The sequence below is a fragment of the Cebus imitator genome, unplaced genomic scaffold, assembly GCF_001604975.1.
Source record: "Cebus imitator isolate Cc_AM_T3 unplaced genomic scaffold, Cebus_imitator-1.0 Scaffold544, whole genome shotgun sequence".
Classification (NCBI taxonomy): domain Eukaryota; kingdom Metazoa; phylum Chordata; class Mammalia; order Primates; family Cebidae; genus Cebus; species Cebus imitator.
The window spans coordinates 1,170,958-1,193,021 of NW_016107859.1; the positions used below are offsets into that span (position 1 = coordinate 1,170,958).

General features: G+C 38.6%; 2 protein-coding genes, 1 long non-coding RNA gene and 3 other non-coding genes across 8 annotated transcripts in view; all 6 read left to right on the plus strand.

The window, feature by feature from the left end:
• Positions 1 to 9,509, plus strand: part of SNURF (SNRPN upstream reading frame) — a 19,771-nt gene extending 10,262 nt beyond the window's left edge. The window contains exons 3-8 of the mRNA XM_037733736.1: positions 1,457 to 1,607; positions 5,251 to 5,396; positions 6,284 to 6,435; positions 7,863 to 7,974; positions 8,432 to 8,584; positions 9,383 to 9,509. Of these exons, the coding sequence (XP_037589664.1) occupies positions 1,457 to 1,562 (106 nt within the window). The 3' untranslated portion in view covers positions 1,563 to 1,607; positions 5,251 to 5,396; positions 6,284 to 6,435; ... (1 more) ...; positions 8,432 to 8,584; positions 9,383 to 9,509. The remainder of the gene's footprint in view (positions 1 to 1,456; positions 1,608 to 5,250; positions 5,397 to 6,283; positions 6,436 to 7,862; positions 7,975 to 8,431; positions 8,585 to 9,382) is intronic.
• Positions 1 to 10,198, plus strand: part of SNRPN (small nuclear ribonucleoprotein polypeptide N) — a 65,078-nt gene extending 54,880 nt beyond the window's left edge. For 2 of the 3 annotated variants that reach the window (XM_037733734.1, XM_017515241.2), the window contains 8 exons: positions 1,457 to 1,607; positions 5,251 to 5,396; positions 6,284 to 6,435; positions 7,863 to 7,974; positions 8,432 to 8,584; positions 9,383 to 9,521; positions 9,797 to 9,922; positions 10,010 to 10,198. In XM_037733734.1, coding sequence (XP_037589662.1) covers positions 5,394 to 5,396; positions 6,284 to 6,435; positions 7,863 to 7,974; positions 8,432 to 8,584; positions 9,383 to 9,521; positions 9,797 to 9,922; positions 10,010 to 10,047 — 723 coding nt within the window. In that variant the 5' untranslated portion in view covers positions 1,457 to 1,607; positions 5,251 to 5,393 and the 3' untranslated portion in view covers positions 10,048 to 10,198. The remainder of the gene's footprint in view (positions 1 to 1,456; positions 1,608 to 5,250; positions 5,397 to 6,283; positions 6,436 to 7,862; positions 7,975 to 8,431; positions 8,585 to 9,382; positions 9,522 to 9,796; positions 9,923 to 10,009) is intronic. The other variant, XM_037733735.1, reaches the window with a different exon arrangement.
• Positions 10,199 to 13,105: 2,907 nt separating this feature from the next.
• LOC119468977 lies at positions 13,106 to 21,320 on the plus strand. Its single transcript, XR_005197799.1, has 2 exons — positions 13,106 to 14,030; positions 19,659 to 21,320. It is a non-coding gene; the product is annotated as an uncharacterized LOC119468977 (long non-coding RNA).
• Positions 13,585 to 13,659, plus strand: LOC119469004. Its single transcript, XR_005197822.1, has one exon. It is a non-coding gene; the product is annotated as a small nucleolar RNA SNORD107 (small nucleolar RNA).
• Positions 16,364 to 16,430, plus strand: LOC119469001. The gene has a single exon (XR_005197819.1). It is a non-coding gene; the product is annotated as a small nucleolar RNA SNORD64 (small nucleolar RNA).
• LOC119469003 lies at positions 18,182 to 18,239 on the plus strand. The gene has a single exon (XR_005197821.1). It is a non-coding gene; the product is annotated as a small nucleolar RNA SNORD108 (small nucleolar RNA).
• Positions 21,321 to 22,064: the final 744 nt, after the last annotated feature.

A 22,064-nucleotide genomic window follows, 5' to 3' on the forward strand; every position in this document is an offset into this window, starting at 1 on the left:
TTAGTAGAGACGGGGTTTCACCATGTTGACCAGGATGGTCTCGATCTCTTGACCTCGTGATCCACCCGCCTCGGCCTCCCACAGTGCTGGGATTACAGGCTTGAGCCACCGCGCCCGGCCACAGAAGCATGTTTTAAATGTTATTGAAAAACTGTAGAAAGAAGTCCAATTTCCAAATCCTTATATACCAACAGTGACAGAATTGTTGGTGATTCCCGACATCCTTACCTCAAGGCAAGCTAAGTGTAATTTTCTGTATCTCTTCCTTCTCATGATCAGATTTTACAGCCAGATTACTGATTCCTTGGGGTATGTTGAGGGCTTTTCTCTGGAATTCCCTGCTTACCAGTAGAAGGTTGGTTTACATACTTTGTTTTTTGAGACAGAGTCTCACCCTTGCCCAGGCTGGAATGCAATGGTGCGATCTTGGCTCGCTACAACCTCCACCTCCCGGGTTCAAGCAATTATCCTGCCTCCCGAGTAGCTGGGATTACAGGCATGGGCCACCACGCCCAGCCAATTTTTGTATTTTTAGTAGAGACAGGGTTTTTCCATGTTGGTCAGGTTGGTCTTGAACTCTTGACTTCAGGTGATCCACCCACCTTGGCCTCTGAAAGTGCTGGGATTACAGGCATGAGCTACCGTGCGTGGCCAGTTTACATATTTTATGAGCCATAAATAGCCCTGGAATTCTGTATTTCACATAGTGACTTGTTGGAAGGATCAGTATGAAGGACAGCCTGAACATCTCCCTTCAAAGATTCTAGCAGCGTATCCCTCCCCTGACCCCTGGGGAGAAAGGATTGTTTCATCTAGGATAATTTGAAAGTGAGTGACTGTATATGGCACTGATGGTGTCTCTTCAGGGCTGCCAGTGCTTGTATTTTTAGTTCTTTGGAAATATCTCTAGACTGGGTAAATATCTACGTATCCACTAGTCCCTTGCACAATCTGTGTTTAGAGATTAATGTTTTGTTTTATAATTTATCATAAGATAATATCTTGCTCTCACCCTGAAGGAAGATCTTCTTGCCTGGCGTGGTGGCTCACACCTGTAATCCTAGCACTTTCAGAGGCCAAAGCAGGTGGTGGATCACCTGAGGTCAGGAGTTCGAGACCAGCCTGGCCAACCTGGTGAAACCCCGTGTCTACTAAAAATACAAAACTAGCCAGATGTGGTGGTGCACTGCACGCCTGTAGTCTTTACTAAAAATGCAAAAATTAGCTGGCGTGGTAGCAGGTAGCAGGTGCCTGTAATCCCAGCTTACTTGGGAGGCTGAGGCAGGAGAATCACTTGAACCCAGAAAGCAGAGGCTGCAATGAGCCAAGATGTCATCATTACACTGTAGCCTGGGCAACAGAATGAGACCCTGTCTAAAAAAAAAAAAAAAAAAAAGGGAAGATCTTAAATGTGTAAGGATCCCTATCATTTATATATATTGTGCTCTTTTTCTAGGTGTCAGTTGTACCCAAGGCGTTCTCAGCAGCAGCAAGTACCTGTGGTGGATTTCCAGGCTGAACTGAGGCAGGCATTCTTAGCTGAGACACCAAGAGGTGGTTAAAGCCATATTGGAATAGCGAGGAATCTGATTCCAAGCAAAAACCAGGTTAGAGCTGATGCAGCAATGATCAGGAATAAAGAATCATTAAAGAATGGGGTGCTTGGGATTCACTTAATTATCAGTGATGTATAACTTTTTTCTTAGAGCTTCATAGAATAATCACATTGCATAAAGTTCAAAAAAGCAAAAGCAGGACCTTAAATTTTCTACCCTGAAAGTTTTGTCATGTTTCTGTATTCCAATTATTGTAGTGCATGCTTTTCAGGTGGTTTTCTTTTGTGGTGGTGTTTTTTTTTTTTAAGTGACATAAAATAATTTTGCTATAAATTGCTGTTGAATACCCTGTTACAGTGAATGTTTTATAATTTCTTTTTGGGGGAGGTGTCATATTTTTCTGCCAGTAGTTTGAACAAAATTTTATTAGCTTTGTATGAAACCTCAGGTAGAAAAATTTTTCCAGATATGCAGATCTGAAAATAAATTTAATCAAGGAATATGAACTTAAGGTACATTTTTCTAAATTTTATTGCAAAGTATTGTATTAGTATTCATAGCCTTCAAAAAAAAATAGCCTAGTTAAAACATTCTTTCACAGATTTAGGTATTTTAATTTGAATATAGTTTATGCTTATTGAGTTATAAATACACAGCATATAATTAACCATAAGTATTACAGAATCTAAATACTCTCTTGTGCTTATTTACTAATTACTTTTTGTTTTGTCCTTTTCAACTTTGTTTTAACTAGTGTATTTACTATTTGAATCAGCAGACAGTGTAATAAAAATATTATTCATAATTTTTCAACGTGATGTAGATTTATTTCATTTTTATGTTGCTTTCATTTTTTAGGAGGACGCTATTACAAATTTGATATTGATTTATTCCCTTGTTTTCTCTTTGTAATTTTTCTTTTTCTCTACTTTAAGTTTAGAATGCCCTCATTTCTGAGTCTGTTTTTGAAATATTACCTCTCAAATTGAATTAATTAGAATTATTTATGGCCACCATTTTGAGTATTTATTTATTTATTTATTTATTTGTTTATTGGGCTACAAAGTCTCTGTAGCCCAGGCTGGAGTGCAGTGGTGTGATCTCTGCTCACTGTAACCTCCTGTAACCTCACTGTAACTTCCCAGGTTCAAGTGATTTTCCTGCCTTAGCCGTCCAAGTAGCTGGGATTACAGGTGCCTGCCACTACATCTGGCTAAATTTTGTGTTTTTGGTAGAGATAGAGTTTCACCATGTTGGCCCGGTTGCTCTCAGACTCCTGACCTCACGTGATCCACCTCTCTTGGCCTCCCATAGTGCTGGGATTACAGGCGTGACCCACAGTGCCCAGCTAGCTCATTTTGGGTTTAAATCAAAAGAGACAGAAGTTTTCTGAGAAATCCTCCTTTCTTGAATCCTTTATACTCAACATTTTCTAGTTGCATAAGCAGATTGGAATCTTATTATTGTCCCAAGCTGTTCCCTAGAGTAAGGGAATTTTTCATTGAATAGGTGTGTACAATTGATTTTTTTCTTTTTACATAGGAATTTGTTCGCTTCTCAGTTCACAGATTTTTGTAAATTTCGAAATATAACATTTAAGTCATGCATTATAATCTGCAAGTAGGACCATCTAATTTTATGATATTTAATTTTATCTTATTGTAGTGTCACCCTCTAGATCTATGTAAATAGTAACTGTTACTAGGATTCCTTTAGGGCAGGGTTTGGTAATATATCTGGATCACTACTTGTTTATATATAAATGAAATTTTGTTGGAACACAACTATGTTCATTTATATATGTTGTCTGTGGGTACATTGGTGCTACGTTAGTGCAAATTTGAGTAGTTGTAACAGATTGAGTGCCAGACAAAGCCTAAAATGTTTACTGTCTTGCTATTTAAAAGAAAAAAGTGGGTGACTTTTGTTGTAGAGGAGCAGATTCAAAGAAGAAAATACCAAAGTGGGGGCCAGTGAGTATAGTCAAATTGTCATAGAAAGTGATGAAGAATGGATTATAGAAGTATACATGAAGTATACATTACAGGGTAGACAATCAGATGAATTTTGCTGGGAAGGGCTCAATGTAAGAATCATGTTACAGCCTGCTGTGGAGGAGGATGGGTAGTCTTTAATAACGTTTAAACACTTGGTACCCTTTTTCATTAAAATTGTAAGGCACATGATAGCCAGGAAAAATAAGAAACTATGTGGACGGGCGCAGTGGCTCATGCTTGTAATCCTACCACTTCGGGAGTCTGAGGCTGGTGGATCACCTGAGTTCAGGAGTTCAAGACCAACCTGGCCAACAAGGCAGTGATACCCCGTCTGTACTAAAATTACAAATATTAGCCAGTCGTGGTGGCAGATGCCTGTAATCCCAGCTACTTAGGAGGCTGAGGCAGCACAATTGCTTGAACCCAGGTGGCAGAGGTTGCAGTGAGCCAAGATTGTCCCACTGCGCCCCAGCCTGGGCATCAGAGCAAGACTCTTAAAAAAAAAACAGTTATGAGTATTAGCTTTTTGTTTGGTACCTAAAAATTTGCTAGGATATATGTCCAATGTATATATCTGTATAGATATCTATATACATATGGATATATATATATATATATATATATATGGATCCTAGTGGAAAGAAGAATATAAATACACATACTCACATATCATATAGCCTCAGAGTATGGTAGACTATGTATTTCCCCGGGGTTTGTGTAAGTACGTCATTCATACCATGATAATATCACCAAATGTATTTCTCCTAATGCATACCCATCATTATGCTATCCATTTATTTATTTTGAGATGGAGTTTTGTTCCTGTTGCCCAGGCTAGAGTGCAGTGGCATGATCTTGGCCCATTGCAACCTTTGCCTCCCAGCTTCAAGCGATTCGCCTGCCGTAGCTTCTCGAGTGGCTAGATTACAGGTGCCCAATACCATTCTGGCTAATTTTTTTGTATTTTTACTAGAGACAGGGTTTCACCATGTTGTTCAGGCTGGTTTCAAACTGCTGACCTCAGGTGATCAACCTGCCTTGGCCTCCCAAAGTGCTGGCATTATAGGCATGAGCCACTGCACCCGGCCACTAACGTGATTTTTAACTTGTCCTTCATTACGTGATGTATGAAAGTTTTTATGAGAGTCTTACATATACATATTCCATAGTTCTATGTTCCCTTTTGATACGGGAAGTCTTCGGGTAGGTTTATAACACATTTAGTTCTTAGTGGGGAAAGACTGCCTACCATCATCTTGAAGCAGGTTTAGGGGGAAGAAAAAATATTGCAGATGATATCATAGGTATTTCAGAAAAAAGGAAAAATTTAAATGAAAGAATAATTGAGATGTTTATGTAGAGATGACTTGATATGATTTTTCAACTAGAGAGACAGTACCTTAATGAAGAATGGAAAGAAAAATACTAAATTTTGGAAAATGAAGCTTAGGTTTTGAAATACTTAGGAATTGCTAGGTAAAATAAAATTCATTGTGTTTCATCAGTCCTAAACGTGTCAAATGTGGGAGTTAAAAATGAGGAACTAGTGAAATTTGGTAGTCCCTTGGTGAGGAAGCAAGTATAAGAGGAAGGATGTTTTTTGAACAAGTCTGTCATAGTGATTTTCATGTAAAATTGTCTGCCTGTTTTAAAATGCGGTAGATTGCAGTACAGCTTTAACATGCTTTCCTCTGCAGGCTCCATCTGCTCTTTGACGCTTCTGCCCAGCTTGCATTGTTTCTAGGAGAACCTGCGTGATACCTTTATCTAGAGCCTTCCCCTAGGTCTTCAGAAGCATCAAGTTTTAACTGTGGACATCAGATTTGGTGGAACAGCAATCATGGTAAGCTGTACTTTCAGGTAGAGGGTTGAAAACCTGCTTTAAGGGCCAAAAGGAATAGTTTGCTGGCACGTGCAGTGATTTTGGGTTCTGAATGTTGGAAATAAGGATATATCCATGGATATGAATTCTCATTGCATTGATTATCGGTTGGAGATGAGCTGATTTTTTTCCATTTTTTCAGACGAAGTCTTGCTCTGTCTCCCAGGCTGGAGTGCAGTCGTGCGATCTTGGCTCACTGCAACCTCTACCTCCTGGGTTCAAGAGATTCTCATGCCCTAGCCTCTTCATTAGAGACAGTGTTTCTCCATGTTGGCCAGGCTGGTCTTGAACTCCTGACCTCAAGTGATTCACCCACCTCGGCCTCCCAACGTGCTGGGATTATAGGCATGAGACACTGTGCCTGGTCATGAGAAATGTTTTATGATGTCAGAAAATACAGGAGTTTTTAGTCATACTTCCAGTGGTGAAGGACTACTGCAGATGATGGACTCTCAGGTCAGATTACAATAAAGAGGACTTTAAAAACAGAAGGGTTCGGGCATGAATGGTACAGAGAAAAGCAGTCTGGAGAGAGAGAAGACCCTACATGATTGTGGTTTGGTTTACTTAGGGAGAGAGGACAGTTTAGAGCATGCATTGTCAAAGAGAAGGATAATCACCCCTAAGGAGGTGAAAATTGGTTCTTGAGATGTGAAAAACTTTTCATAATCCTTTGTAGTCCTTCAGAGAGCCATAGTAAATATGGAAGAATGTTGGTGGAAAAGGAGGAAAGAATATTTGTTCAGTTAAGGAAACCAGGCTTGGATTACGTAAGAGTGGAGATGAAACAGGAGAAGATGGCTAGGGTGTAGGCATGCTAAATGTGACTCTTGTCTTACTGCTTCCAGACTGTGGGCAAGAGTAGCAAGATGCTGCAGCACATTGACTATAGAATGAGATGCATCCTACAAGATGGCCGAATCTTCATTGGCACCTTTAAGGCTTTTGACAAGCATATGAATTTGATCCTCTGTGATTGTGATGAGTTCAGAAAGATCAAGTAAGGTTGATTTGGGTGAATGGGGTTGGAGACAGAGGCAATGGGAAGGGAAAGGCCATAGGTGGATTAAGGGATTTCCAAGGGTAACTGAAGTAGGTAGGGAAACTATGGTAGGGCCAGTCTATTGTTTAAACTCTAGACTTGATCTCTGAATTAGGTCAGAGTCTGCATCTAAACTCTTTCAAGTTTGTGAAACAATCATATATTTATTACTGGGAATTAAAGCATATGCTATGATCAAAATATTAAGTTACTTTATTTTTAAAATCGAGAAACATGCTATTGTTAATTGGTTGGCTTCTGCAGCTTCTTATACCGAAGAAGTCTTGGTTGAAATAGACAATACCAATTTTTCTTTATGGTTGAGGAGTTGGGATATAGTTACCATTTGCTTATTACTGTTCCCATTGTTTTTACCATTAAATTCAGTTCCATGTCACCTGTCATTATGATTAATTATTTAAGTAATTTATTTATTTATTTATTTTTGAGACTGAGTTTCACTCTTGTTATCCACGCTGGAGTGCAGTGGCACAATCTAGGCTCACCGCAACCTCCGCCTCCTGGGTTCAGGCAATTCTCCTGCCTCAGCCTCCCGAGTAGCTGGGACTACAGGCACGCGCCACCATGCCCAGCTAATTTTTGTATTTTCATTAGGGACAGGGTTTCACCATGTTGACCAGGACGGTCTCGATCTCTTGACTTCGTGATCCACCAGCCTTGGCCTCCCAAAGTGCTGGGATTACAGGCGTGAGCGACCGCGCCCGCCCTATTTAAGTAATTTTTTAAAGAGGTTACCATTTTAATATAAAAATCGAAGTTTCAATTTTGTCTTTTTTTTTTTTTTTTTTTTTGAGACATAGTCTCACTCTTTGACCCAGGCTGGAGTGCAGTGGCTCAATCTCAGCTCACTGCAACCTCTGCCTCCTGGGTTCAAGCGATTCTCTTGCCTCAGCCGCCTGAGTAGCTGGGACTACAGGCACATGCCACCACACCTGGCTAATTTTTTATTTTTAGTAGAGACGGGGTTTCACCAGGTTGGCTTAGGGAGTTAGTCTCAAACCCCTGACCTCAGATGACCTGCCTGACTCAGCCTTCCAAAGTGCTGGGATTATAGGTGTGAGCCACTGCACTGAGCCCAGTTTTGTCTTTCTTAAAAGGTATTTTACAAAAGAAATTAGTCTTGTTGTAGTGTAACATCAAGGGAGCATTCTGTAAAAGAGTAAAGTTAGATCAGAAAAGAGCTTTATTGTTTACCCTTGTGTTATTGTTTAGAGATTTCATTTGTTTTTCAGTCACAACTCAGTAAATGTTTAAATAGCATCAGTTTTCTTAATTGATACTTGATGTTGTATAAATATTTTGATGAGTGAGTGATATAGGCATCACTAAAATTTATCTCACTAAAATTTAATTCTGATTTATAGGCCAAAGAATGCGAAGCAACCAGAGCGTGAAGAAAAGCGGGTTTTGGGTCTGGTGTTGCTACGTGGGGAGAACTTGGTATCCATGACTGTGGAGGGGCCACCCCCCAAAGATGTAAGGAAGACGTAGGGCAAGACAGAACTTAAATTTGCAAGAACATCCTATTATGTGAGACATCTGAAATCAGGGTACAGCACAGGCACAGTTTAACATGCATTGGCAAATAAAATGTGCCAGTCACTTAATCTCAATTGTTGGTTGCCTATTCTATTTGGGATTAAGAGGTTTTTTGTGAATTATTCTATGTGCTGGGCATTACCCAGGTAAGGGTAGGAGTTGCTGATTGGCTTTTGCTTGGTATTTTTATAAAAGAGATGTTTTCATAATTTGACAAAATGTGCATTTTAAGCACAGGATACCTCCATAGTATACTTACTTGTTCATTTGGATCACAACTAGTATGAGATAGGTGTCCTGAGAAAATGGTGGAGAGAAGTGATCTCTGATGAATAAGAATACTGAGAACTTTGGTAAATCATTTGGTTTTAGGTTATAAATTTTCTTGTTTCAGACTGGCATTGCTCGTGTACCACTTGCTGGAGCTGCAGGAGGCCCTGGGGTTGGTAGGGCAGCTGGTAGAGGAGTACCAGCTGGTGTGCCAATTCCCCAGGCCCCTGCTGGATTAGCAGGCCCTGTCCGAGGAGTTGGGGGCCCATCCCAGCAGGTGAGGAACCAGCAGAGGGCTTTATATTATTGGGAGAATGTGACTAAGCTGGAGGCTGAGAAGATTTGAAAACCTAAGTGTACATGTCATACTACGTAAACAGCATATAGTCTAGGAGGAACTGGTAGACACATACACAGGGGGAGGGGAATAAAACTAGCCACTTAAAATGGCCATGGGGTGATGAAAGCTACCCAAGTTATTCTTGGTAAGAGTAACTTGCCACTAGTGGTGAGTGAACAGAATGCATCGATATAGCAGAGTTGAAAAGTTGAAAGGCCTTTTTAGATGTGAGTGGACCAAGATTAGTTTTTAAAATACGGAAATAGGCCTGGTTATTTTTTATGGTATTTTTAAAATTTGAGTTTCTTCGCTGAGTGCGGTAGGTCACACCTGTAATCCTAGCACTTTGGGAGGCTGAGGCAGGCAGATCTCTTGAGCTCAGGAGTTCGAGACCAGCCTGGCCAATGTGGTGAAAACCCCCATGTCTACTAAAAATACAAAAATCAGCTGGGCTTGGTGGTGGGTGCCCGTAATCCCAGCTAGCCAGCAGACCAAGACAGGAGAATCAACCACTTGAACCCAGGAATGGGAAGTTGCAGTGAGCCGATATCAAGCCATTGCACTCCACCCTGGGTGACAAGAGTGAAACTCTGTCTCAAAAAAACATGGGAATGATGAGAGAAGTACATCATTGCAACAGTTAATTGTATCTAATAGGCCATTTTTCTAATTTATTTTCTGATATGTGAATAATGTGAAGTTTTGCCTTACTTGTTTCTCGCCCTGTCTTCTCAGGTAATGACTCCACAGGGAAGAGGCACTGTAGCAGCTGCTGCTGTTGCTGCGACTGCCAGCATTGCTGGAGCCCCAACACAGTACCCACCAGGACGGGGGACTCCGCCCCCACCTGTCGGGAGAGCAACCCCACCTCCAGGTAAGGGACTGGTGAAAATGAAGATGAATTTTGGTCTCTCATGTGAGATAGCTTACTGATTTAAGGCATATCCTGAGAACCTAAGAATTGGGGGAATATGCTTCCTTCTTCTAGAAACTGGTTTTCGATGAAAGACATAGAAGAGTAATTGTCATATACAAATTATTTGACTCTATCATTATTGTCTGGCCCATTTAGGGATTATTTGGACTAAATTCTAACAACTTTCCTAAGCTAGTTTATAAGGCCTTTATTTCTGCCATTTTTCACTGCAGGTATTATGGCTCCTCCACCTGGTATGAGACCACCCATGGGCCCACCAATTGGGCTTCCCCCTGCTCGAGGGACACCAATAGGTATGCCCCCTCCGGGAATGAGACCCCCTCCACCAGGCATTAGAGGTGAGTGGGAGCATAGGGGCTGGATGGTTCAGCCAGGCCCCTGAATATCTGTATCCTCTTTTTCTCAATGTTTCTATTTCCTTTCAGGTCCACCTCCCCCAGGAATGCGTCCACCAAGACCATAGCATACTGTTGATCCATCTCAGTCTCTCTCTCCCCTGCATTGCGTCTTCTGAAATTGTGTAGAGTGTTTGTGAGCTTTTTGTCCCCTTGTTCTGCATTAATAATAGCTAATAATAAATTCATAGAGCAATTAAACTGTGAGGTACTGTTGTATATATTTTTTTGCCTGTTGATTTTGATGAGATCTTAAGTTACTGTGGATGAGGTGACGCCTATTAAGCAGCTGATTCAAATCACACTCTCTTTAAAAAGTCTTAGGATAAAAAGGTTTTCTGCTTTCTAACTTTTACTTTGTGCATTGACTGGTGTTGGTTTAATAATGTTTTCATGACCCAGGGGGTTTAAGTGCTTGTACTGTTTCACACATGGACTCCTGCTTCTCATGTTGCTTTGTCCCATTATCTGAAGGGAAGTGGGGATGGGATGAAAGACCTTGTAAGGCCACCTGTATAATGAAGAAAATTGTAATGAATCACACTCCATGCTCATTAAATATGAAGGCATTTGAAATGCAAGTTACTCTTTTTTTTTTTTTTTTTTTTGGAATGTTGACCTCAGTTGATCAGGTTTTACCGTGCCCTGTGATCAGAGTAGAGGATGTGATACTGGTATATCATTTTCAACCATTGAGTAAGTGTTTATTTATAAATTACTAAATGAGTGGCAGATCCTGGGTACTTGGAGGCAGGAGGTTGCATATTTGAGTTAATAAGTTGTAATACTGATAATAAAGATAGCTGATGCACTAAAGCATACTTAGCACACTGAAATACAAATTAACAGTTATGTCCAAGGATATCACTAAGTGACATACAGGGAGCTAAATAGTTCAGGAATGCCCGAGTATCTAGGTCCAGTTTGAGATGGTTGTGGAACAAAGAAGCCATTTATAAAACGGAAGAAATTTTTAGGCAGCAAGGGAATGATTCGCAGTGATGATAACAGTGGATTTTACCAAGTGCTACAGAGATTGGTGTTAATGCTAACGATACTGATAGACTGATTGGAATTACATTTTTTTCTCTTGAATTTACCAGTAGTGGTTGTGAATGTCACCTTTTCCATCTTTTAAATCACATCCTTGCAGGTGGTAATCACCCAAGGAAGAGGAATTATCAGAGTGACAACAGTTCCTGTTACTGACTTGATAAGTGGTCTCTGCCAAAATAGCTTCAAGGATTAATGGCCACTCTCAGGTAAGGAAAATAAAAAGAGGCCAAGCCTTAGTTGCTTTAGGAGATTATATAATATAGGAGTGACATCACTGTTTTCAGAATTTATAAATGTTAAAACAAGCTTCTTGATTTACCAAAGCCAGAACCAAAGTACTTTATCTGGATCTTTGAAGGCAGAGCTTCTCAGTTCAGACAAATTAACTGATGATAAGACGAACACTTTTCCTCTGCAAACTGTGGGATGGGTAGTATGTAGAGAGACCTGTGAGTTCTTTCTATACTGCTCCTCAAGTACTTATAATTGATTACTTTTTTTTTTGTTTTTGGAGGGGAAGCGTTTCTCCTTGCATTGGTGCGCTGGTGTAGATGGGCCTTAGATTATGGCATGAATGATTATGCAGCATATTTGAAGAAAATCTGTTTTCAGGATATTTTTAATTGAATATGGCCTGTTACATGAGTTAAAGGTAAGTTTTAAGAACTCTAGATTCTGCAAGATTCTTGCTTCTTGTAGTTATTTTGCTTGGTGATAATACTGTCTTCTTTTGTTGGGAAATTCTGGACTTTTTGAGAATCCTGATTGTGATGATATAATAGAAGAAAACTTTGGTTGTAGATTTTAGTATAATTGAGTGTGGTGAATTTTTTGTTATGGAATGCTAGTCTGTGCTTCTGTATGTTTCCACTAGGGATGCACATCAACATACCAGTCTTCAAATATTCTTGGTAGTTAATGCTTGATGTTACTTAACAACCATCCTATATTCTTGTATTAAAATAAATACATGTCTCATCTAAAACATGATTGGTCAACAACTTTCTGATTTCCTGATATGCATGTTATTAACTGACTCCACAAATATATCCATGTTGCACATCATGTTTGCCATGCGTTCACTGTAGCTTATAGAATAATTTCAAATAGAATTCTGGGATAATTATGCTACCTTAAAATAGGTTATGAAGTATTTGAGGTATTCTATTTTTATGTGGTGGGTAAACTTGTCTTGGAATTAAAAGGATTTTGAAAGTTGCTTAGGGAGCTCCCTGCTTTTGTGAACTCATTTATCAATTATGATGTCAAATTTCAGAAGTTTGTTATTAACATACTGGTATTTTGTTTCTTTTTTTTTTTTTTTTTTTTTTTTTTTTTTTTTTTTTTTTTTTTTTTTTTTTTTTTTTTTTTTTTTTTTTTTTTNGCTCACCGCAACCTCTGCCTCCTGGGTTCAGGCAATTCTCCTGCCTCAGCCTCCTGAGTAGCTGGGATTACAGGCACGCGCCACCATGCCCAGCTAATGTTTTGTAGTTTTAGTAGAGACGAGTTTCACCATGTTGACCAGGATGGTCTCAATCTCTTGACCTCGTGATCCACCCGCCTCGGCCTCCCAAAGTGCTGGGATTACAGGCGTGAGCCACCGCGCCTGGCCCATTTTGTTTCTTACAGGTTCTTGTAATAGAATATTACAAGTGGGAACTATATAGATAATTACATGAAATAGTGCTGGTTGTCTAGAATTTTCATGATCTTGTTTAAGATATTAATGAAAACACCCTTTATCTGGTATATTTACTTATGATACTACCTTTACTGATTTCAGCAAGTAGTTATAATCTGTGCGTTGAAGTCTTTATTTACTCATTTATTCGAGACAGAGTCTCACTCTGTTGTGCAGGCTGAGGTACAGTGGTGTGATCTCGGCTCATGGCAACCTCCGCCCCCTGGGCTGAAGGGATTCTTCTACCTCAGGCTTCTGAGTAGCTTGGATTGCAGGTGTGGGCCACCACACCTAGCTAATTTTTCTATTTTTAGTAGAGACAGGGTTTCACCGTGTTGGCCAGCCTGGTCTCGAACTCCTGACCTCAGGTGATCTGACCAACTCAGCCTCCCAAAGTGCTGGGATTATAGGTGTGAGCCACCATGCCCAGCCATGGGTTGAAGTTTTTAAAGGCATGTTTTTTAGTCAGTAGTACATTGCTTCGTTCTGTCTTACATTTGCATTCCAGTTCTCTTCATCATGTTCATAGACATATTAATGTTTAGTATATGAATTTTATGTAATAAAGGAAGGTATATTTTCATGGGATTTTTGTAGTGGGAGAATGACATTTGGGCCTGAAATAGGATATTTGTGTTGCAACTTTTTCAGTGTCATGTGATACCACATTTTGACCACTTAGTTGATGCCTCTGAAAGGAAGAGAATCTGATGGCTAAACTTTGACGTGTCGTCAGTGTGGATCCTACTCAGTAGTGTCACAACGAGGCTGAAAATCATATTAAGTGCTTTTAGGACAGAAACATAAACTGCTCAGGTAAAATAACATTGTAAAGAAAAATAAGAGTATATTGCAGAGGCCTTGGCTAGATTCATGATGATACAGGACCTTGTCTGAACATAATGATTTCAAAACTTGAGCTTAAAAATGACACTCTGAAATCTAGTCAGTGTGCCTCACTAGACTTTGTGATTTCAAGATTTTCTGCAGAAAATGTTGTGAAAACTTTGAATACATAAAAATGGCAGGTGTAGTATTGCACTTTGCTAGTTCCTCAGATACCCTTTTTTGTTGGTGTAGATACTATGAGTTACTTTTTTTTTTTCTACATGTTGTACGTTGTTGAAAGCTAAAAAGAAGCTTACCCTGGATCACAGAAGGCACAGGCACTTGGTGAGATGGAAACAAGGATGTGTAAAAATGAGACTACCACCTCTCGGATAAAAAAAATAAAAGTGCCAGAGTTCTAGGGTTCTAAGTGTTGTCCAGGAAGGAGGAGGAATAATATTTATGGAGCATATATTATGGAACACAGTGAGTATAGTACATGCTTTTACATGAATACTATTGGCATTTTAGGACAGTTGATTTTGTTTATATGTTTTTTTCTTCAGCTGTGTGCAGTTGATCAACTTGTACAAAGCCGACAATAGATGTTTAAGAAATACTAAGCATTCAATGAATGGGACAGCAATACTAATTTCTGTAAAGAGAGATATTATCTCACAGCCTAGGTTGGAATTTAGTGCCATTAATATATCTCACTGCAGCCTTGAACTCCTCAGCCCAAACGATCCTTTCACCTCACCCACCAGAGTAGCTGGTACTACAGTCACATGCCAACATGCCTGGCTAATTTTAGTTTTGTAATTTTTTTAGAGCTGAACTCTCACACTGTTGCTTAGGCTGGTCTTGAACGCCTGGCCTCAAGCCATCATTTTGCCTCAGCTCGTATTGTAGGTGTGAGCCACTGTGCCAAGAGCTAATTTTTTTCATGTTAGAAAACAAGTTTTTAGGTATTTTACGGTTACTTCTTTATGACAGAATATCTGATCAGAATCTAGGCCTAATATCTGACTTCATACATTTACAACATGAAGTAGTCAGCCATTCCCAAATGCAGGTCATTTGACTTAGTGTTCACCAGCACTTGTTTAGTACCTTGCAGTGTTGTTTACAGTGTATTTCTGGTTATGTTTTTGGGGTTACTTGGTGGTTGTGGTTAAAAAGTAGAAATCAACAAATGCTGTTGGACTTTACGGGAGCGAGCAGGTCTCTTTTGCACAATGAGGTAGCGAATACTTAATTAAATAGAAATATTTGAGGCTGAGCATGGTGGCTCAAGCCTGTAATCCCAGCACTTTGGGAGGCTGAGGTGGGCAGATCACCTGATATCAGGAGTTTGAGAATAGCCTGGCCAACATAGCAATATTCTGTCTCAAAAAATACAAAAATTAGCCAATCTTAGGTGGTGTGTGCCTATAATCCCAGCTACTCGGGAGGCTGAGGGAGGAGAATTGCTTGAACCTAGGAGCCAGAGGCTGCAGTGAGCCAATACCATTGCACTGCACTCCAGCCTGGGAATAAGACAGATAAGACTCCTCTGGGAAGAAAAGTACAAATTTTTGAGTTAAAAAGTTCAAATGATGGATTGTTAAGCCAATAGAAAGTAGAGTGGTTGGGACTATTGTAGAAATACATGTTGATAAATGGATGAGGTATTGTACAATAAGGAGGGGGTTGCAGACATGGAGAAATAGTATTTCTAGCTCTTCCACTTTCAGTGTCATCTAGCTGGGTCATTGGAATTGTTTTGAAATACAATGCCTGCTTGCCCATGAGTTTTAAGAACTAATAGTAATGTAGAAATCATTAGTAGGAAAAGCTTGGCTGGGTTAATTTGCTTTGCTGAGATGATTCAACTTGAAGTGAGGTCCATACTAAGGGCCCAGAATTCAAGAAGGACCCTCATATTTGAACTTAATGTTCAGTTAATGTAAATCATTTTCTGTTGAACTAATGAGAATACAGTGACCAAGAGGGTTAGGTAATTGTGTGTCTGAATTGTTTGGACGGTTTCCCCTCTTTTGAATGCCATGTTGGTATAGATATTTTCATTTTATGTTACATTATTTGTTCTTTGGTAGCAAACATTTGAGTTGGAAGGATACAGTTCCTGAAATCTAATGATTTCATGTTTAGGAGGTGGGTATCAGGAATAATAGTGTGAGTTCTCATGATAAAATTTGGATTGTCTTACTTTGCTACTTTGCTTCTTGTCAGGGAAGTTAATAGTTAGTTTAGGCCTCCTTCAGAATCCTTTTGTTGGACTTTGTGCATCATATGTTGTGTCAGCCTGGATTTTGTCGATCCTCCTTTGTATTTCCATACCGTTTGTTTACACTTAACTCTGGAATATTTTGAAGTATGTTTTCAGTGTACTCTAATCCTAAAATTGGTTTACATTGAATTATTGCGGAGAATAGCAAGTTGTTGATAATATCAGTGGTGGCATTAGGATATTTCCGTTTCAGTTCTTTGGACAGTTTGCTAATGGAAATGATTATTGTATTTAGCTCTATGAGACCCAGCGTGGCAGATTGGTTGTGCGTGTGTTTGTGTGTGTGTGTTTGTTTCCTTCATGTAGATTGTTGTGTGTTTCCTTCATATAGATGACTGTGTGTGTCTTCATACTTTTCCTTAAATCTGTGTGCTTTGAATGATACTGTTGTTGTTTTTTATCCATAGTTTATTCTTCCAGGCCATGGATTGTCCCTATGGGTAGAGACACACTGTCTATAGGGATTAATTTTTTTAAAACATATTTTTACTAGTTGATGGGAAAGACATTGGGAAAGACCTGGGCTGGATTTGTGATGAGCTGTGTTTACTGAGCATGATGAAGTAAAGCTCAATGTGATTACTCTGAAGTCCAGCCTCAGTATCAGTCCTAAGGACTCAGGACACAAATACTCAAAACATAAATTCTTAGACGCTATGTTTCACAAGGCTTTTCCTATCAGTTACAGGCTAAAGATAATGGCGTGTTGTAGGTCTTTCCAGGGGAATAGAGAGAAGTTGGTTCTATATCCTTTAGTACAGTTAACCTTTTGTAGAGGATGTTCTATGTTCATTGCATTGTATGTCTCATCTTTGGTGCAGTCTTGGCTCACTGTGACTCTGCCTCCTGTGTTCAGACACTTCTTGTCTCAGTCTCCAAAATAGCTGGGATTACAAGCATGTGGTAACATGCCCAGCTAATTTTTGTATATTTTTGTGGAGACAGGCTTTGCCATGTTTGCCAGGAAGGTCTGTAAGTGATCCACCCACCTCAGCCTCCCAAAGTTCTGGGATTACAGGTGTGAGCCACCCGATCACCCCACACGGCCATCCCTTTGCATTTCAAGTGCTAACTTCAAGAGAGTAAGTACTTGGGAGCTCCCATGTTCTTTTTTTTTTTTTTTAACCCCATCACTTTCATCACCCAGTTCCAACTTTGTATGAAAGTTTCATGAGCATGTTTTTATCACTGAGGCAACTTCTACATTTAGCATATAATTGAGAAATTGCTAATTTGTGGCTGAGACATTGCTTTGGTTTGAGATGAGACTTGATTTATATTTTTAGCAGAATGCTCAAGTTACATTTACAGGGATCAATTCTACTTTTAATTAAGTTAACTGCTGTATCTTTAAAAGACATAAGTGGAGATTTAGTTTTGACTCTTAGATTCGGTTAAGGGAATGAAATGGCATTATATAGTTTTTGATGCTGAGCCCCATGGGGATTAAATAATTTGCTAAATACCATGCATTTTTTGAGTTACATCCCTAATCACACATTATTCTATACTCTTATTTTTGCTTGTATGGTTGATGGTTCTTTAGTTATGTGTGATTGACATTCTATGAGTAGGTGCTTGTGTTTTGCCTCTAAGTAGTTATTATGAAGGAGGGATGGTGAATTAAAAGGTGATTTAGAAAAGACTATATTAAAATATATGCCATGAACAGTTGAATATAGCAAGATCGTATTATCTAGTTGTTACCTTAGTGGATAAATTCTGTATGTGTTATGTGTATACATATGTATATATTAATGATGTGGGTGTTGGTACTGTGTGACCACATGACAAATGACTGGTTTACAGAGAAAAGCTGTTGGGGTTCAGAGAAATGAACATTCTTTACAAAGTTCTTGTCTTTGAGTTTCTGTTCTTCTGGTAGAAATGTTAGTGTATTTATAACCTCTCAGATTTGTTTGGTAATGTTAGTGTTCCTGATCCAGGCAGTTAGGGATATGTTGGATGAACTGAGAAATACGAGTTTTTCCCTTCCTGCTAACTGAATTAGTTTCTAAACAACCAGGAAGTGATAAAAAGAGGGAATTAGTGCCAGGTTTGTTGAGGTGTGTGTAGTGTTGACAGGGGGTCTATGATCTTCAGATACTTGGTGCAATCTAGAGAATGCAGTGGTAGTTGCTGGCTCAGCCCAACCAAACAACCTCATTTGAGGGGTGATACTTCACAGAAGACCTAAAATAAATGCCCTAAAAATAAGAATCTCTGGAAGAGAGAGAGAGAGAGAGAGAGAGAGTGTGAGAGTGAGAGAGAGAGAGAGAGTGTGTGTGTGTGTGTGTGTGTGTGTGTGTGTGTGTGTTTTGGTGGAGTGGTAGGAGGAGGGTTGGATTGATGATGAGATGAATTGGATGACATTTCCATTCCTGCAAAAGGAGTCTGAGGTCCATCCAAGCTAATTCATGATAAAAGTAATTTGCTGAGAGTAGTGAAGGAATGAGTTAGCAGTAGATGGCAAATTACATTAATGAGTAGTAGGAGGAAAACAAGGAAAGAAACAAAGTTTAATGTGGTTAGAGCATGTTCTTCAGTTGTATGGAGGGAGAAAGGTAAATTGAGAATAATACTGTGATTGTTTCATTTGTTGGAAATCTGAAAACTTCTTTGAATTGTGGAACAATAGATGTTATATGTTAGGAGTCGGAATTATCATTTACAAGCAAGTTTCTGTTTTGCTTCAGAGAAGGAGTTTCAGCTGCCTTTTCCGTGTTAGCTTCTGTACCTTTTCTTGAGGCATAAATAGGTAATAGTGTCTTTTACTGAGATTGTTTTAATTAGCAAGGTGTGCTGATTAAATGTATGTTCTTGCTAAATTATTATAAAGGACTATATTTCTAGGCAGCTTTGGTTAGTTAGTGGTTTGTTAAGTTGATTGTTGATAAGAATCACCTGAGGGTTTCTCAACACAGTTTACTGGGTCATGACATTAGCATTTCTGGCTTATTAGGCATAAGTATGAAAAGTTGATTTTTATCAAGTTCCTAGATGTTGCAGATTCTAGGAACCACACTTAGAGTGCTATTGTATGTCTTTTACTATACATTGATATAAAAAAATGAAATAATCATTTTATAGCATATTTTCAAATGTGATCATGACCAGGGAATCTTGAGAGAAAGTTGTCTTACATAATAATGTAAATCAGTGTAGAATAGTGTGTATATATATAAACACTTTGTCGTTTCCTGGGGAATACTAGACATATATCACTTAACAATAATAAATTTCTAATGTAAATTTAAATTACCTACCTCATATGAGGAAACAAGCTTATTTTTGATAATTTTCCTAACAGTGAATCAACTATACCCATTTAAATGTAAAATAAACTAACTTTGAGTAAATTCAGCTATTTCTAAATTCAATCCAGCTAAATTCACTTTGGATAAAAGAAGAATTCCAGAAAACAGAAGATTAAAAAATAATATTTTATGAGCAGATATTAATCTCAATGAATATAGTGTGGTAATTTCTGCCTAATAACTACCCTTTTGGGAGAAGGAAAGGTAATCCTGTTTGTATTTAATGTTAATTACTGAACTTATTATAATTAGTTTTATTTATTTATTGTTTTATGTTAAGCATCTACTTCTGGTGGATTTATATATTTTGGGTTTGGGAAATACTGTTTTTTTTTTTGTTTGTTTGTTTTTCGGAAATTTCAACATAAAGCTTGGCATTCCAGTGATGTTAGTTGTTTTTGGAAATTCAGTACTGTTTTCCAGTGATGGGAATAGTGTTACAATGGACTGTTCTCTTTTACTTAAAAAGTGTAATATTAACCACTTTAGCTGAAACCCCTCCAGGTCTGGAAGTGCTGAAGAATATGGATATATTCAGGTCAAATCAGACTTATTTGTGATACAGCAACTGAACAAGAAACTCAGACTTCAAACAAGCATACCTCTTGGCTTGGACTGAATAAAGTGAGAAGAAATTACAGAGGATTTAAACATATATATGGCCTTTGAATTATTGAAATTATTTTGGAGGATGGTAACAAATTTGGGACATGTACTTTTTATTGTAATGTCAATTATATGATGTGTAACTCTCTCTAGTGAGCATGGCTGGACACCGTGGCTTCACATTTTAGGTTGACTGGGTGTTTTTATCTATTGTGTGAATTACAGCCTTAGGTAATGATGTCAAGGTAGCAAGAAAAACTAAAAAATTCCATCCCTTAGAAATTATTAAAGTCACAACAACGATAACTTCTTCAAAAGCTTTGACTTGCTGAAATAATGCTTTTCATTTGTCTAAGATGAGTACATGGCAGAATTTGGAAATAACAGTTTTAAAAGACTAAATACACTGACTTTTCTGATATCTTTCCCTCATAGAGAGAAGGAAACATTAATGATTTATTAGATGCCTTGATTGTAATTTTTACTGCACTTTCTTCAAGGCCTAGCATAATAATTAGTGTCTAGTTAAGGTGTTAGATGGATAGTCAGTTTTTGTTCCATTGGTATGTTGTTAACCACAATCATTAGTAGAGTCAATACATGAATGAAGAAAGTAAAACAAATTTGTCCTCTAGTAGAGTACAGGCAAAGTATGGCTGTCTATTACACCCTTGATTTTTTTTCTCTCCTTTGTTAGCGTTTAGGTCAAGAAAAAGCATATTTCATTGTTACCGCATAGCTGAGAGTAGGGAATTGGGACATATTGTCTTGCTTTAAATTAAAGTTGTTTTTCATCAAGTAGAGAGATTCCTAAGACATTGCCATATTTGTGGTTGGGGGTTTGTTAAAAATAGAAAAGGTGGTTCCTTAAGGTTGTGTTTTTATTGGATACCTCCACCTACTTCAGGCTAGCTCACTGGAGAATAAATATTCCATACATGTTAAAAGAAAGCATGTGTTCACATAAACTTGTCCTTTGAGCAAATCTGTTAGAAATCAAGAGGCCATTGCTGTTGGAGAGGTTAAGACAGAGTTTACTTATTAGTGGGTTGAGAGTAGTTGACAACATAAAAATAAATGAAAATGCATCTGTTATATTTGGGTTGGCAAAATATACTGGTTATTTACTCTGTTGATTCCTGTAGTAGACGTAAATATCTGCAATTCAATGTAAACAAGAAGGCGTGAAGAATTATTTTGAAAATGGACAAAACATGAACAGATGAAGAAGAATAACTGGAAAGTAAATTTGTGAAATATCTCAAACTCATTTACATTCAGAAACATCTTTTTAAGATCACTGTGATACATGTGACTGTCAATTCTGAAGAGACGTATACAGGAGATGCCAGCTAGGGTGCAAGGAGACTGCTTTCATTCGTGGGCTAAATTGGAGCTTAAAAAAGATGGACCCAGGATTATTTCCTTTAGAAACTTACTGTACAAAAGATACAGTTCACCCCATTACATAACTGATCTGGAATTTCTCTTCCATCTGAGGGCTTTGTCATCTTAACTGTATTCACATACTTTCAGCTGGTTCCCTTCTAACCTCAGATTCTTGAATTCATCTGTCTGGCAGAGCTGACGTGGGAAAAACAAGACAAACCTCATCAGGTTTTCTTTTCTTTTTTGAGATGAATTCTCACTGTGTCGCCCAGGCTGGAGTGCAGTCGCACAATCTTGGCTCACTGCAACCTCTGCCTTCCAGGTTCAGGCATTTCTCCTGCCTCAGCGTCCGCAGTAGCTGGGATTACAGGTGTGTGCCACCACGCCCAGCTAGTTTTTGTATTTTTAGTAGAGGTGAGGTTTCACCATGTTGGTCAGGCTGATCTCGAGCTCCTGACCTCGTGATCCACCTGCCTTGGTTTACAGGTGCTAGGTTTACAGGTTTGAGCCACTGCACTTGGCCAGGTTTTCTTACTAAATGAACAGTTGTCGTGTTTGAAGAGTTTTTAAAATAAGCAATAATCAAGAGAGAGGACAAAGATTGTGTAATTTATAATATTTAGAACATCTTTTGCCACAATAAACCCTGGAAACCACCCACTTGTGGACACTGAACATTCGGATTAGTATATTTTGTGGCATTCCTTCACTCTAATCTTCTCCTTAAAAAATTTTTAGAAAGTTTTGCATCAGGAAGTACTGATTGCAACTAGTGATTTAGGGTAGATTTGTGAACCTTTTTTTCATTGAAATATATGAGCAGGAGGGAGTAACATGAGTGACTACCCCAGCATTGAGAAAATTGTAGTTTACAGATTCTTCTGGAGCACTTTTATTTCTTGACTGTGGTGGATG